At 42.4% G+C, this 16,855-nt stretch overlaps 1 protein-coding gene across 1 annotated transcript in view; it reads left to right on the top strand.

Annotated features, from left to right (window-relative positions):
* LOC117945770 (furin-like protease kpc-1) overlaps nt 1–16,855 on the top strand; it is a 209,638-nt gene that overhangs the window by 101,943 nt on the left and 90,840 nt on the right. Inside the window, 1 exon segment of the mRNA XM_034873469.1 lies at nt 16,489–16,526. Coding sequence (XP_034729360.1) covers nt 16,489–16,526 — 38 coding nt within the window.

Here is a 16,855-nt window from a genome sequence, read left to right as displayed (position 1 = left end):
GATTTTGTGTAAAGCACTTTGAATTGCCCTGTTGCTGAAATGTGCTATACAAATAAAGCTGCCTTGCCTTGCCTTACCCCCACCCCCCACCCCCGCTGCTGTCCAGAGGGTGTCAACAATCTGCTGCGTGCTGCACCAGCTGCTTGTTGTTTGGCCTTTTTAGTGTAGTGTGATTTTTAATAATCAATATCCAAATTGTTACAAAATCCAAAGTTCACTGGGTACCCAGGAAACCAAGTGTAAGGTAGATTGGATGAACGGTTCATGAGATATTTGAAAGACACACACACACACACACACACACACACACACACAGAGGCGGTTTATTAGATCAATCAGACTTTGAATTCAGACATTCAGATAGATTTCAGTTATGTTCAGACACGCTGGCAATATATTTATTTAATTTTATTCGTATTGTGTCAACGTTATCAAGGGAACAGACTCTCTTAAATGAAGGTATTTCTTTTATTTCTGCTACCAGGACAGGATGCAGTAGCAAAGCTACAATGAAAAGGTCATGAAGAGGGGCTTTTGGGGTCTTTTTTGTTTTCAGCTGTTCTTTTTTAAATAACAAATTCATTTTCAAAAAGCATATGTGAAGAAATTGAGACACCCCGAGGTCTTGTAATTTTACAATCTCACAAATAACAACCATCTCCTAATCCAAAGGTTGCAATGACCCTTTCTTCAACAGATAATTGAACAGTGTCAGCAGTCTTGCCTAAATACTGTACATTTCTCTCTTTTGCGCCCACGATTGCATAACAAAAAGGAATTTGAGACAAGTTTTTTTGCCTGAATATTCATGAATATCGTCGAATTTGAGCTCATTTATATCTGTGTATTTGTCTGCTGTTTCCTCAACTTTATTTAGCTGTGTGTGTGTGTGTGTGTGTGTGTGTGTGTGTGTGTGTGTGTGTGTGTGTGTGTGCGCGTGTGCATTAGAGAGCGAGTTAATTATGTGGAACACTAGAGCGTCGCTAGCTTTGAAGAGGCGAGAACCAAGAGCCGTGCATTATTGATGAGTGACACACATTGCCGACATGGTCACAAACACTAACGCACATTTATCTCCACATGCACGCACACAACCTCAAATGTGCCCACGCACGCACGCAAGCACACACACACACACACACACACACACACACACAAACATATAAATACTGTATATATTTGGAAGTGATCCTTCCTCCAGCCCCAGAGTACCTAACAGCGGTTGCTGACATACTTACAGTACCTTCTATATGTTTCGTTCCCAGCATATCTCTCTCTCTCTCTCTCTCTCTTTCTGGTCCATATGGGACTGTCATTGGCCCTTTACACTATTATTTAGCAGACAGCGTATTTGATCCCATAGCTCGAGCTGATCTCAGTAGATCATTAATGCTGAATTTAGCTGGAACCAGAGCATGTTTTTATCACTTTATTACTCACACACACTCACACACACATGCACGTACGCACACTGTATACACACACAGATTATGTCCTCATTATGATCTTCTATGTACGTGTCTGTAAATGAATTAAAACACGTTTCTATGGTATTTTATGGCAACAACACAGATTATCATCTCCAGCCCATCTTCACATATTCAAACCATTGCTTCAGTTGCATTGCTCGCATTGTGTCACTTTTGCTGTTTTGCCCTGAAAGTAATACAAAAATAAGAGAGTGAGAAATCAAGACATTCAGACACACACTATTTAGAATAGGCCTGCTAAAGTTGAGGTAGAGTTGAGTTAAAGGAACACACCGACTAATTGGGACTTTAGCTTATTCACCGTTACCCCCAGAGTTAGACTAGTCCATACATGCCCTTCTCATCTCCGTGCGTGCTGTAACTCTGTGTGATGCCCCCAGCATTAGCTTAGCCTAGCACAGATGCTGCAGGTAACCGGTTCCAACTAGATACTGCTCCCAATAAGTGACACAATAACAAAAAACATGTTCCTATTTACTGAGAATACAGTTTCCAGTTAGTATGCGGTTAGAAGATGGCCGCCTCTCATGTGACCTTGTTATTTGTACACCTTGTGACTATTCAAATCACATGGAAATAGGAACATGGTAGTGTTATTTTGTCAGATACACCGATGTGATTGGTGCAGCTTGCCTCTGGCCCCGCCTACATCAGATACACCAATGTGATTGGTGCAGCTCGCCTCTGGCCCGTCTATATCGGATACACCGATGTGATTGGTGCAGCTCGCCTCTGGCCCGTCTATATCGGATACACCGATGTGATTGGTGCAGCTCGCCTCTGGCCCCGCAAATATCAGATACACCGATGTGATTGGTGCAGCTCGCCTCTGGCCCCGCCTATATCAGATAACATATTATTCCAGGGTAACATAAGTATAGAGTTGTTTCAAATTCAAAACAAACTTTGTGAACTCTTAATGGCATAGCGCTGCACCGTAGTCGTCAAAGTCATCCAAAGCTGAACCTGAATCAAAACAGTGAACTGATGTTAACTGCTGAATGTTTTTACAATGTTTGACATGTTAAGCTCAGTAACTGTAATATTTTACATGCGTAGTGAACTTCTCTCAAACATGTTTTTTTTGAAGATTGTTTTTGGGGCATTTTAGGCCCTTTATTTTAGGCCCTCTACCAACTGAGCAATCCGGGAGCCCCTTTCCACACAGTTTTACAAACAATTTTGACTTTTAAAAATTTTGTGCAGACGATTTAACTAGGGGAGTTTCAGCCTTGGAAGTGTTCAAAATATCAGTCACCTAATGTTTTTTTTATTTTTTATTTTTTATTGAACATGAACGTGACTTTAACTTCTGTACGCCTGAAAGAATTCCTGTGCAACTCTATTGAATAGTAGTCCTGTTTTTCCTAAAAGGATTCCTAAAAATGACCTAGTTCCTTATTGGCAGTAAAATAAGCACCAAGGCACTCACTCTTGTCATATTTGGCTGGACTGATGGCTTCTCCAGTTCAATAGCTGCTCACTCAGTCACTGCAGACTGGCAACACACAGTTTTTTTATGGAGGCATATTATTGTTTTATCGGGGTCAAGTGTCAAGCGGCTGTACTCCAGGCTCTGGCTGCAAATCGATACTGTATAGAACAGCCCATGGAGCACAAATATTGATTAATGAATATGCGTAAATCTCATGTCACATCTCTCTCACACACACACACACACACACACACACACACATGCATGAACACAAAATCACACATGTATGTATCCGCAGGCAGACTAACAAGGCTATACATGCACTGTGTTGAACACACTCAGTCCCACATGCTGAGAATAAATACCCCTCCCTCCAGAAAAATGTGATTATGTGATACCATATTTATGCAGGGGCTGCATCTTTCCAAATGCGCCGCGTTAATTGCGATTTCCGCGCAAAATAATGCGCGCCTTGCATGATTTCATAATCGCCGCATTTTGGTTGCAAAAAAAGTCACAAACATCTTAACAGAAAGTTGAAAAATGTTGCGTTCACTTCACACAAGAGCAGCCATTTTCCCCTGTTGCCATGGGAACGTTACGAAGTGATGTAATCACGCGACAAAGCAGTGTCTTTTTCCAAATTCCCGCAATTGCATCACACAAAATTTTATATTGCACCGCATTTTTTTTTAGAAAACTTGCCGCATAATTTAGGATTTTTGCAAACAGCAATCTCAAAAAAGCTGCATTTTTCTGGAACTACTGAAATACACCCGCTACAGCAAGTATGTAGTGGTCTTTTCATGGCAACACGTGTTTGTGTGTCCTTTGTGTTTATGGACCATTTCATAATTCATGCTCAGACAGTTATATCATACTGGTGCTGTTGACCGTTTTCAGAGATCTACCTGTTGTCTTTTTCACTGCCAACCTTTGTCTATTTATGAAATTTAAACCCAAAAAATACTCATCCCTGACCTCTAAATAACTCTTAAAGCACTTTGACATGACTCATGTTTTTTTATTTATGAATGAGCTTATTTCTCCGACAGATCAGCAGCTAATAAGCCCATCCCTCTGTTGTGCAATGCGCTGATGGAACGTCCATGCAAAACACCAAACGGAAGATGATTTAAAGGTGCTCCGTGTCCCATCTTTAAACATCATTATACCATTAATAGTGCTACCCCGGTGCAATTACTGTAAACAAATGAGGCCATGGACTAGATGATTGGTAGTCCGTATCTCACTTCATCTTTCAGGGAAACGCATAACAGTTGCTCATGTTAACATTTATTTCTCCCACAGGGAAGAAAGTTCAGACACCAGCTTTTCAATGTGATGCACCAGTGTTATTGTCAGCATCATTTTTCTCATAATTGAAATATAAGAAGATGTAGTGGAAAGTGCATTCATATCAATCTGAAACACAGCATTATAAAATCGACAGAAATAGATATTTCAAGCGTGAGTAAAACCCTTTTGCGATATTAAGATTAGTTTATGTCCAAATTTAAAAAAGCTTATTTGGGGGAATGCACTCTTATCTGTAATTAATGTGGTAATGATTTGTTGATGTTGAAATAAGAGACATAGTTTCACGTCGTGAGGGGTTAAAGGCAAAGCCACTTAATGTTAACGCTTGTGTTGAGCTCCTGGTCCCCGGTGACCTTAGCGTACTATGTGATGTCATTTCACGCAAACTAGCGGAGGCCTCGCCCTTCGGGGTCCCGAGACCCATCCTGCACTCGAACGCGTCACACAAACCAAACAAGTCCCCGTTACACGAAAGACAACGCAGATCCATTTCTGACACATAGGTAGCACCAGGAGACAGAGAAAACTCACAAGGCTGATATGATCCTTTAATCCTCTTCCCTGAGCTGCAGCCTTTGCCCCATAGCAAGGACAGAATCCCTCTCTACTCTCCACTTTCTATTAACGTGACGACATCACATGTGTGTGTGTGTGTGTGTGTGTGTGTGTGTGTGTTACCCAACTACACAGCTCCTCTTTACTCATTTAAAAAGCAGACTGACTACTGAGGGCCCTGTGGTGCGTCTGAAGTGTTCAAAGCTGCTGACCTCCCCACATCCAGAGCTGCTCGTTGGATGGGAGTCCATTGGATTCTCTCTAACTCTCTTTCTCTCTCTCTCTCCCTCTCAATCTTTCTCTCTCCCCTTTTGTTTCAAAACGAGCATTGTGGAGGGTATTTAATGCCCCTCGCGCTCTGTCTTTGTCTTTTGCTCTTTTTATCGCCTGCCTATCTCTCACTCTCTCTCCTGCTGTCACCCGTCTTACTAAACCAGGGGTGACATGACCAGTGCTGGGTTGCCATGGCGACAGTCCCACTGGTATGGCGGCAGTGGTGATGGCAGCGTTCAACGGGTCTGCGCGTGTGCTCGCAAGTGTGTATTTTTGTGTTCGTGGGGGTGTGAGTTCACTTGCCAAGTGGCGATGATAACGTGTTTGTGGTTGTGTGCTTATCTGTGCGTGTGTGCGCTTGCGTGTGTGTGTGTGTGTGTGTGTGTGTGCGCGAGTTGCGGCCTCCTGCAGATGTTCTCTGGCCTCACTGCCTCCTGCCAGCTGCTCCGCCCGCAGAAGAACACACACACACTCCTTTTAATTAAGAGCCTTGTGCCATGGTGGGTGACTCAATAGGGGGACGATGGCACTCAAACACACAGACACACACACAGACACTCTCACACGTGCACACCAGAGTGCACAACACAGTGTGTCCGTTAACTGTTTTATTGTTTGTGTGTGTGTTTGGATGTGTGTGAGGAGATGATCCACTGGTGTTGCCCTTGAAGCCCTGTGGTGGTGATAGTGGCGTTGCTGGTAGGTAAACAAGCAGCTAATCAGGCCTATGTATCAGGCCCCGCCCCCCCAGCAACACAGGCTACTAACACACTCTCTCTTCCGCTGGTGTTGAGAAGAGGAGGAGGAGGAGGGAGTTAGGAGAGTTGGAAGAGGAGGAAGAGCGGAAGAAGCAGACAGGATTTAGTCAAAGACGAGGGGAAAGACAGAGGAGGGAGTGGGAATCAGGCGGTTGATCAGGAGGCAGGACTTCATGTAGTATACCTGGTTTCTGTCCAAGTATCTTTTGCAAATTAGGGCGTTCCGACATTGGCATTGCGTGTGAAAAAATGCATCTTCCTCCTTCATTTAATGCCAACACAGAAGTACGGTGGCCGACAGGGGCAAACGCCCTGCAATTTAAGAAAACACATGCAAAAGATCAAGCTGTTCCACTTAGCGCTCCCTCTAGGCCTGGAGAACTTAACGTAACCTTGATGCAGCGTTTCTGCTTTTTTTGCATGGCTTCTGTATTTTCAGCATATGTGTATTTGGTCGGGTTGTGTGTATTTGGTCAGGTTGTGTGTATTTGCAGCGCTTCTGCTAAATGCTGCGCAGACGTTTTGTCCAATTAATTAAGTAGTTTTCTTAATTTGCTTGTGTTTTGTCCATTTGCATGTGTTTTCTTAACCCTTGTGCTGTCCTGGGGTCAAATTGAGTTATATTTCAAAGTGTGTTATATCAGAAATATGGATTTTTTTCAACCAAATTACCCCAAAATAACATGGATGATTCCATACATTCTTCATTTAACATTAATGATTACTTTCATTGAATTTTATTTAATCTTATAGCATTTGAATTCTTTTTTTTGAATGGTTTCAAAACAGTATCCGGACTAAACTTGGACATCTACCCATCTGAGATCCACTCAGCATCCTCTGATCTTTGACTATTAGTAAAAAATAATTCATAATTTCTCAGTTTTAACTAAAAACGTGTGTATAATTTGATATAAATGAGTTTTTTTACCTTAAATTCCAAGAATAGGTGTAAAACTTATTATTAAACCAGGTCATGTTTTAAAAAAACATAAAAAGCTGGAAAAAGTGAAAAGTATATCAGAAAAGCAACAAAAACAGGACAAGTTCATGGTTAACGGGAAGACAAAACTAGGGTTATATTGCAGGGCGTTTGCCCTTGTCGGCCACCGTACAGAAGCCTCTTTAAAAGCCATTCTACAGTATGTGATGTCATTCGGCGACGTAGCGGGTTAGCCAATCAGACGCACGTAAGGTCCTGGTAGATCACTCTGTAAATGGAGCAGGCGGATTCTTTTAGCATGTCAATTAAAGGGAAAAAGTTGTCACTGGGATAGCTTTTCAGAGTTGTAAAATCCAGTCTCATAGTGTTAAATATTTGTAAATTGCTTGGTATTGTTTCTAACCTGTACCTGAAACAACACCCCCCCCCCCACCCCCCCTCCCAGATAGATAGGTTTCATCATAAAAGGAAGTTTTTCCTCAACACTGTCATACTAAGTGCTTGCTCTTGGGGAAATTACTGGAATTGCAGGATCTTTGTCAATTATAGAGTGTGGTGTACTCTAACTGTAAAGTGTCTTTTTTATAGCTCCTGTTATGATTTCATAAAAATATAATTGGATGGATGGATAGATAGATTTATTAGTTTCTGTAGATGGATTTGTCTTTTTATTTCTGCTGTAATTCTATTCTACTTATACCACCACACAGAGCTACCCAGGTATATATTTAAAATAATACACCTTTATATAAAAATGTAATAACCTGAAACGTGTATAACACAAATGTTGGAATGTTTGTCCCTCTGGATGTTTGTAAATCAATTAATTTGCCTCTGACCATGGAAAATCACTTTGATGATTCATATTATCCCATCCGCTTTTTGCAGCATTTCCAAAGGGTGTGCGATATTTTTAATATTTACAAGTTTACATCTAAAACAATAAAGTGGGGGATAATGTAGCCAAGGGGTTAAAGGGGAATCTTAAATGTTCACTACTGGTGTTCCCGGGGTATGTTCTTCCAAATTCTGCCCTCAATCCCTTTTCTTTAATGTTTAATTTACTGTCACTTAGTCCTGTTGCTCTTCACACTCCTTATTATCTCTTTCTTACTCTTGTTTTTCCCTCTGTTCTCTATCCCTATAAATTCTCTCCTCTCCATTATTGTCTCTACTTTTCTCTCTCTCCTCTATCTCTCTCTCTCTCCTCCTCCTCTGTCATCTCATCTCCCCTTCTCCCTAACACACCCAGACACAGCAGAACACCACGGATAGTTAATAATTCCCTAATTTCCACTCTTCGCGGTCTGTAGAAAGTGTCGCAGATAACCTGATTTATCAGACGGCTATTATAATGTGAATCAGGGGTATTAAAGCGATGGACATTAACTTGCACATTGTTTAAACAACGCCACGAGACTAATGGATTTCAAAAGGAATTTGTCAACACAGTTCTCCGTGATTATAATTAGTCAAATGAGAGCAAAGCAGTGAGGAGACCAGTTGGGAAGTAGTTTAGTGGGAAGAAAAGGAGGTCATAAACACAGACACTGCAGCGGGGAGCTATGAACGTAATAGATGGAGAACCGCACACTGTTGTGCGACTGTGATATGTGTGTTGAGTAATGTTGAGGGAGACGGATGGGATTACTAGTCGATATGTCAACTACTGAGAGAAAATCGCCTCCTTTTTCCCCAAAGGGTACTTCATTTTATGAAAAGCTAACAACTTATTAGACATATTGAATAACGCCAACTGTACATCACTGGAGTGTTGGCCTTACGTTCTGGGACTGACATCCAGTATTGTTGCCTGTACTTTGATTTTTCAGATTTTCAGCATCACAATAAATGATCTGTTACAAGCAGGAGCAGGAGAGAGGATAATAGTTTTCACAGGAAGTCAGCACATTAATCTGTGTCACATAAATAACACAGAAGGGAAATGATCCGTAGATTAGGGGTAAATTACAAGACATCCGTTAGTTTGGTGAATCTTCAGTCAGCAGGGAATTCTAAAAAATAACGCTGGTGAGATTTTTTATTTTCCTTACAGTCAACATATCGAATAAAAATAATGAAACTAACAATTAATTGATCCTACTGTGTAGCCAACACCTGATACATTTTATTTGAGCCAAACTGTTGCACTGGGCGTCACATTTCTTCATTGCAATAAACACACTGGAGATTCATTTTGATGCATCGTTCTGATGCTGAAATTGCTCAATTGTGCACCAAACAAGTATTACTACGCAGCTGAAAATAGTCCCCAACAAATGCACCATTTAATGTGGTTTGAAAAGTCTTTAACGGAACATAAAATACATGGGTAATTATATCTGAATATTATACTGGAATGGACACGTAATACAACACATTATTAACAGAAACCGAACACAAATCTAAACCCTTTTCATGTTGCTGTGAGGCAAAATTAAATAATGCTTATTAAGCTCTGTATCAGAAATAAAAACAAATATGTACACTCTTTGTAGTGCAAATAACGTAAGTGACCTGGTGGTTACACTTTTGCGCTTTTTGGGTGTTTGTGTGTGTGTGTGTGTGTGTGTGTGGGGGGGGGGGGGGGGGGGGGGTGATAGAGCGAGGGATAAGTGAGAGAGTGACAGCGATTAGCTTCAGAGCTAGTAGCCACTCTACTGTACAAGTCAGTAACAAATTGAATGCATCATTAGATATAAATTTAAAATCAATGGCCAATGAATATAGGCATTCATATACATTCACAAGTAACTTTGACACTTCTGGGGCCCCGGGTAGCTCAGCTGGTTGACCTGCGCCCCATGTACAGAGGTGCCGGCCTTGACGCAGCGGCCGCAGGTTTTATTCTGATCTGCAGCTCTTTGCTGCTCATCCTTCCCCCCCTCTCTCCCCTTTCCAGACTTCAGATAGCAAATAAAGACCTAAATAGATTAATCAAAAATTATTTTTCTGGAAATATAGACCCAGTGCTTCAAGGACAATTCCGGCGCAAAATAAACCGAGGCGCTAATAACACATGTGCACCGACTTGATCGCTCTCTGGGATCTGTTTTCATGCTAGTCAAATGGGTCTCTAGCTTGACACAAGCTACCGAAAACGGGTGTTTAGCTGCTAACAATAGCTTTCAAGGCATTGGGTAATTCGCTATTTCATACCACCGACAAGGGTCAAAATAGCACCACACTTCAACGGTAGCATAATGAGGGTCTGTACATATGAAAGTTAAGTGTACAAACGGTTTATTAAAAAGATATATTATAAAGACAGTAGCATTTGTCACTCCCTGATGTAAGTCGAGTGAAGATGTGAGTCCCACATGCGTCAAGTAGCATACAAGATGCTAAAGAAGAAACTTCTGTAATGGCAATACAGTAAAAATTGATCTACTTAATGAAGTTGGTTCATTGCTGGCTACAAGTTAGCATCAAACACAATAAAGGTTGTCAGTCGAATGGTGTTTTGAGCTAATGTTAGCAATCAAGCAATAGTAGATAGCTAAAACGTATTTGAAATGACTGCTAGCTTAGCCACAATTTTCTGTAGTAATGTTCACTTTACTCTTACATGTAGAGACCCTCATTATGCAAGTGTGGTGCTATTTCGTCCCTTGTCAGTGGTATGAAATAGCGAATTACCCAATGCCCTGAAAGCTAACATTAGCAGCTAACCACCGGTTTGCGGTAGCTTGTGTCAAGCTAGAGACACATTCGATTAGCATGAAAACAGATCCCAGAGTGCTGTTTACTCAGTTCACACGTGTTATTAACCTAGGTTTGACCAGACGTCCCCGGTTTCCGGGGACAGTCCCCGGTTTTGGTAACCTGTCCCCAGAAATCTCCCCGGTTTTCACTGTGACTGACAGTGGCTTTGGATTGTCGGAGCCAGGATTTGGCCCAGTCACATCTGGTGTGTTTTGTTTTTACTTTTGAAAAGATTAATACTAATATTCTATGCACAGGCATATGTTAATATGTAGTTGACCAAGAAATACCACAAGTACCGAGAAATCTTTAACTGGTCCTCACTAACTGAATAAATAAAGGGACAAATAAATATGTCCCTTGCAGCGAAAAAAAAGTCCATTATGAATTTCAGTTGTAAAAACAGTAATGTAGCAGCTGAAAGCACACTGAAACCCAGACGGCCGTGGAAAAACAAAGAATTCTCTAAAGTGGAGATCACCATTGAAGGAAGCGTTTCAATGAACTTAAGTCCCAATGCACACACACTTCCTCTGCCACCTCCAGCTTCGTGTCTGGGTCCACCGCGGGAGGAGAGCCGGCTGCTGGGCAGACAGGGCAGCGGGGTGTGGTGAGGGGGCGGTGAATGCGTGCCGCTTGAATACTAATGTCCCACTTTAGAAGTCAACCTCTTCTCCATCCCCACATACCCTGTGCTATGTCCCGCACTCTCTCTGCACCTTTTCCTCGCCGTCATGTCCCTTCAGTCTTCTCTTATACGCCTTCTCTCATTTACTTAGTTCTCACCTCCCCCACTGCTTTAAACAGTCATTTTCTCCATCTCTCTACGTCCTCCAACTTGTCTACTCTGTCTTCTCACTCCTGTCCTCTTCTTTCCTCCCTGTGCCAGGCTTTCCATCACCCACGCTCTTTCTACATCCTTGTATCAAACCTTCCGCCCCGTATCCCTCATCAAACTCTCCCCAAGTTCTCTCTCTCTCTCTCTCTCTCTCTCTCTCTCTCTCTCTCTCTCTCTCTCTCTCTCTCTCTCTCTCTCTCTCTCTCTCTCTCTCTCTCTTTGCCGTTCACTTTTCAAACCCACACAAACACAAGTACACACATCCTTGTCAAAGCCAGCTAATTACAGGCAAGTGTTCACTCCAGCTCTTCTTAAATACCGAGCTGATTAATGAGATGGAGGTGTAGGGCCAGGAAGTCTCACCCTCTGCGGGTGGTGATACACACCCCTGTCTCTCTGCAGCTCACACACACACACACACACACACACACACACATGCACACACACAATTCCTCTCCTTATTCACACTTGCAAACACAAATGATCAGCCATGTGCAGCTTCATTACAGAAATATTGCTATCAGTTTGGTGTCTCAGTCCTTCTCCTACTCCACCTTTCAGTAGCAGACTGAATTCTTTTTCTTGATTGTTTTGTACAGTTACTCCTCCTGAGAAGAGCTAAGGGGCGAGAGCCAGCCGAGGGCCCCCAGGTGGAGCTGGGGCCCTCCTCTGAAGTGATGTCGGCTCATTGTCTCAGCGGCAGCTCAGGCACGACTCGCGGCTCAAAATGGCCTCCGACACATCTCTGTGGCTGATTTGTGTGTGTGCGTTTGACCCCGAGGGCCGGCGTGAATGCTGCGGGAGCAAAGAGATAGAGTGCAGCTGCCGCCGCTGAATGCTGACACACATGCAGAGCAGCCTACACGCGCGCACACACACCTGCACAATCACAATCTAGACTGGGTCAGGCAGGTTCAAAGCATTTGTATTCATGGAAGGTTTTGCATTGGCTTCACCACCTACAGTGTTTCATCTAACTAGGGGAAGTGGCTTTCTACTTTCACACTCCGAAGACCTTGGACTTTGTGTTTGTGGCTGTATGTATGACAGTATGACGCTACCTGTGTGAATGCACCTGACTGAATGCGTTTGTTTTCACTCAGATCACCCTTGTAAATACTTGTAGGTGCAGTGGTTTGATGCTCACGTTGACCCCTTGTGACACACCACCCCTGCGCAGTCGTGCTCATACTGTGCACGTGTCGGTCCCGATCCACATCTGTCCACTGCAGAGAAGCGTGCACAAGCAGATGTGCGTGCCAAGCCATTGAGATCTCCCATAGTGCAGTTAGGCAGAGATGTCATATAACACCTATGTACACATAACAAATGTACCATTCATCGTCATTCTAAGACTAATAATTAGGAAAATTATCTACCGTACCAACAACTTTATCAATTTAAATCCTGGAGTTTTTTTTGTGATTGTCGTGGGCAAAAATCCTAGATTTTCTGAAAAAATTCGATGGAGTATGAGGTATATTTATGCAATTTTATGCCATGAAATGCGGGAACTTGCACAAATTGCGGTTTGATGAAAGAGACTGTGTTTTTCTTGTCGCGTAATTAAGTCACTTCATAATGTTCCCATGGCAACAGGGGAAAGTGGTTTCTCTTGTGTGAAGTAAAGTTCAGTACAGTTTTTGACCTTCTGCTCAGATATGTGTGACTTTTTTGAAACAAAAATGGGGGGATTATGAAATCACGCAAACACTTTGTTATTTTGCACGGAAATCAGCAATTTACAAGGCGAACGAAATAAGTTAAAGTCCAATAAGTCCTTTATCACACCGTATGAATGTGTCCCAGGCCTGGATAGGAAATGATCTAACAATGTAAGTATCAACAAGCTACTGACAGACATGTTCCAATTTGATTCATTCAATAAATTATTATTTTTTGTCTTAAATCCACCAACCATTTTCATATTATATCAACATTTGCAGCATCCTGAGCCTTTTTGGGAAGGTTCCAAGCAAAACCCAGCCTAGAGTAGTTTTATTCTCCCCAAAACAAGTTTCCTTTTTTGGAAAGAAAACTTTTTTTGCAACTTTTTCGATCTCCCGTGACTTCATTGCAACAAACATACAGAAAAAAATTGCATCTATTAACAATTGTTTTTTACAAAAGCTACCACAACATCAGGCATTTTGGGCTGCAACAATCTCAAAAAAAGGACTTTAAATCCTGGCGGGACTGATTATGGTGGAAATATGCAACGCAGCATAGCTTTTGCCTCAAACTGGTGCTGTAGAGCTCTGGGCTGACGGCCCAAATTGACCTCTCGTCCACAATCCGTTTGCGGATCCACGAGTGTTCTACTTACTTTTTTTCTGTTTTTTTTCACACACGTGAATGCGGCACGGGCAACAGCTGCCGCGGTCAAAGTCGAACCATGTTTAACTTTAACTGTGGCACCCACAAGAGCGGCCAAGCGCCAAAATGCAGCAGCAGGTCAGTTCTTGCGAGGAAGCCATTGACAGTAACAGGTTTCATAGCGCAGCAATGCTTCTTACACGCACAATATGAATTGGCCATAAAGTGGGATTGAGTGCAGATTGCATAGTTCCAGACGTCATTCCCCTCCGTCTGTTGTCTCTCCATCACTTCTTCCTCCCAGCATCCTTTGCTCACTTGTTTCTTGTTCCCTCCTAAGCGGCATGACGTAAGTTCGCAAAGATGTCTCCATCACACACATGCAGAAGGGATGGTGTCCCCTTTTAAACGCTGAGACGACTCTGTGGTCGTCTTTGTGTTCTGAAACACACAGACACACACACACACACACACACACACACAGACACACACAGACACTAAGGCGTCTTTCTTATAATTGAGTTGAAACAAAGATTAACTCTTAATAAAGCAGCCTCCTGCAGCCAAGCAATTTCTTTCCCGTAACAGCAGAGATCCAATGTTTGTCAAGTTGCATTTATGAACTGAGGGGACGCTCACCTAAACTGGAAAATAAGTTAGGGACCGTCCACAAACTACAACACGCAGCACCCTGATTAACCCATGTGTTGTCCTCTCGGGTCAAAAACTGACAAAAATATGACATTTTTGTCTTTTTTTCAGACTTCTTTATAAGTTTCCACTAACCACTACCACTAGTTTGACAGTACGATTTGGAATTATGAATTATTTTGTCTAATACTTAAGTGATCAGTTGTATTTGCCAAGAGCGTTGGAAGGAATCCAATCCATTTTTGTGCTAGTTTGGTTAAAAAGAAACTTCAAATTTAAGATATAGCCTTTTTTAAAGTGGTCAAATTTGACCCAAGGTCAACAGGAGGGTTAAATGCTTATTCAAATAAACCTCTGAATGTATTAAAAGAACCAGGGAGATGTTATCATTATGTTGTGCTGTTAGCTAAAGCTAGCTACGAGTCGATAGCCGGCAGTTTGGGGACAGAGACGTTAATAACGTTACATCCTTGTTACAGCTTTTACAGCCTATTATAAGATAATACAAATGATGAATTACAGACATTATATCCATTACTACAGGAACTCAGAAGGACTTTCATTTGGACCTGGAGAGTGGCACAGGGTCTGCTACTTGTTCATTATGCCTAGTTAAATAACTCTGGATTGGGCTTTTTGTGCATGTAAGATGCATGTCCTATTTCAAATAAGGACCATTTAAAGAAGAAATGTTGACAGTGTGCCTAATATATCTGAATACCACTTGCTCTCAGTAAATGTGCTGTTTACACAGCCTACAGTAAATAGTCTCCATGGTAGGAGGAGGTTAATTCAAGCTGTAGACGTATCTTTCACCCTGTAAAGTCTATGGGAAACTCCGGATTTGTGACCATGGTAGCTCTAGAGTGACGTCCGAGGTGCATGAGTTCCCATCTGACTGTCCAGAATGTGATCGCATCCCCCCCCACCTCCCATTTCATGTCTTCAACTGTCCACTTAACAAAGGCCTAAAAATGCCCTAAAAAAATCTTCACTTTGAGTCATTTGCCATTAATCGAAATTAAACATCTCCTTTATGTCCTGTGGAAATAAAGGCCTAAAATGTCCACAAAATGAACACAAAAATAAAAAATGAAAATAGTCCGACAACTATCAGATCACAACTGAACGATTGGATGTCATGTAACCTGGACTGTTCACACTGTCATGGAAGAAATCCGATTATAGTCACTTTGGTTTGCAGTTTGATTCCCAGCATCAGTAACTCCATCTAGGGTAAAAACACAGAGGTAAAGTACAAAACCACTCAACCAGCAAAGGAGGATGTCTGAAGAAGATCCAAAGTGGTGGATGAGAGCATGAAGCAGTGGTTTTTTGTAGAGGAAATAGCAAGTTGACCTGGCATGGCGTGGCCCAGCACAGCATGGCATGGTATAACATGACAGGCTCCAATGAGGCTTCACCCACCCAGGGCTCCATCCTGCCTGAGCTCCACACAATCAGGCCTCAACGGCAAAACCGACTGTTGGTTACCATGACAACCCGGAGGCACGGCCTGCATGGGACAAAGGCTGCCAGGTCCTGTGTGTGTGTGTGTGATTGAGAGAGAGTGTGAGTGATGTCTGGCGGAGCAGGCGCGGCCCTCCTGGGGCCCTCATTCGTTTGTCTCTCGCTGAGACCACAGGAGCCCTGATGCAGCAGAGATTGGGGAGGTGGTTGGGGGGGGGAGAGGGGGGGAGGTCGGCGATGGGGGCAAGTGAAAGAAAAGCAACTGATGTGGAAAAAAGAGTGATAAAATATGCAGGGAAAAAGTGCAGAGTGAAGGAAATTCTAAGAAATCAAACGGATGGCAAAATGAATGCAGTTGAAATTTGAGGGACGAGAGATTATTCTGTTCCCATTTGTTCAGTCACTCATCCATCCGTCAGGTGCAGTACCTCACACAGCAAATCCTGGATCTTGACAAAACTTGAAAAATAGACTTCACCATTACATTTTGGCAAATTAATTACACCAATTAGTAGGGTACTCAAATTTTCACAATTTGAATAACCTGTCTACCACACTGCAAGTTCAAATGACTTGAAACGGCTTCACAGAAAATAATGAAACAAATGAGTGCACTTAGGGACCAAAACATTAAAAAGGTGGAGTTGATTTTTGTCCAGAGCATCAAACGTCTCTGTGTTCAGATCAAAGATTGATTTTTGACTTTCTAACATTTGTTTTCTTCTCACTTTCAGGTGTAGATCACACGAACAAAGACCTGAAGACAAACTTTGTAAGTAAACTCAAAATGAGATGTTTGAACAATAACGGATCTACGCTAACTGCTTTTTCAGCCGGCCAGTAAAATATTAGCATTTCAGTGGTCTCGCATTAACAGACCTTCCTGTGGAGGAGGGTCTGACTGGTCCACACAGTGTTCTGGGATGGGAGAAAGACCGGCTCGAAGGAATTTGTTTTGGTGGAAAATGTGTATGTTCAAAGGTTGTTTTAGTCGTGCAACAGCAAAATCAGATTGGACCGATAGTAGAGCGTCCTCTGGTGGACAGACTATGCAACGCCATCAGTAACAGGGACGTTGTAGAGCGTCCTCTGGAGGACAGA

This window comes from Etheostoma cragini, chromosome 6, assembly GCF_013103735.1.
Source record: "Etheostoma cragini isolate CJK2018 chromosome 6, CSU_Ecrag_1.0, whole genome shotgun sequence".
NCBI classification, from domain to species: Eukaryota; Metazoa; Chordata; class Actinopteri; order Perciformes; family Percidae; genus Etheostoma; species Etheostoma cragini.
Note: the sequence above shows the minus strand (reverse complement) of the source record. Positions and strands in the feature narration are given on the sequence as shown.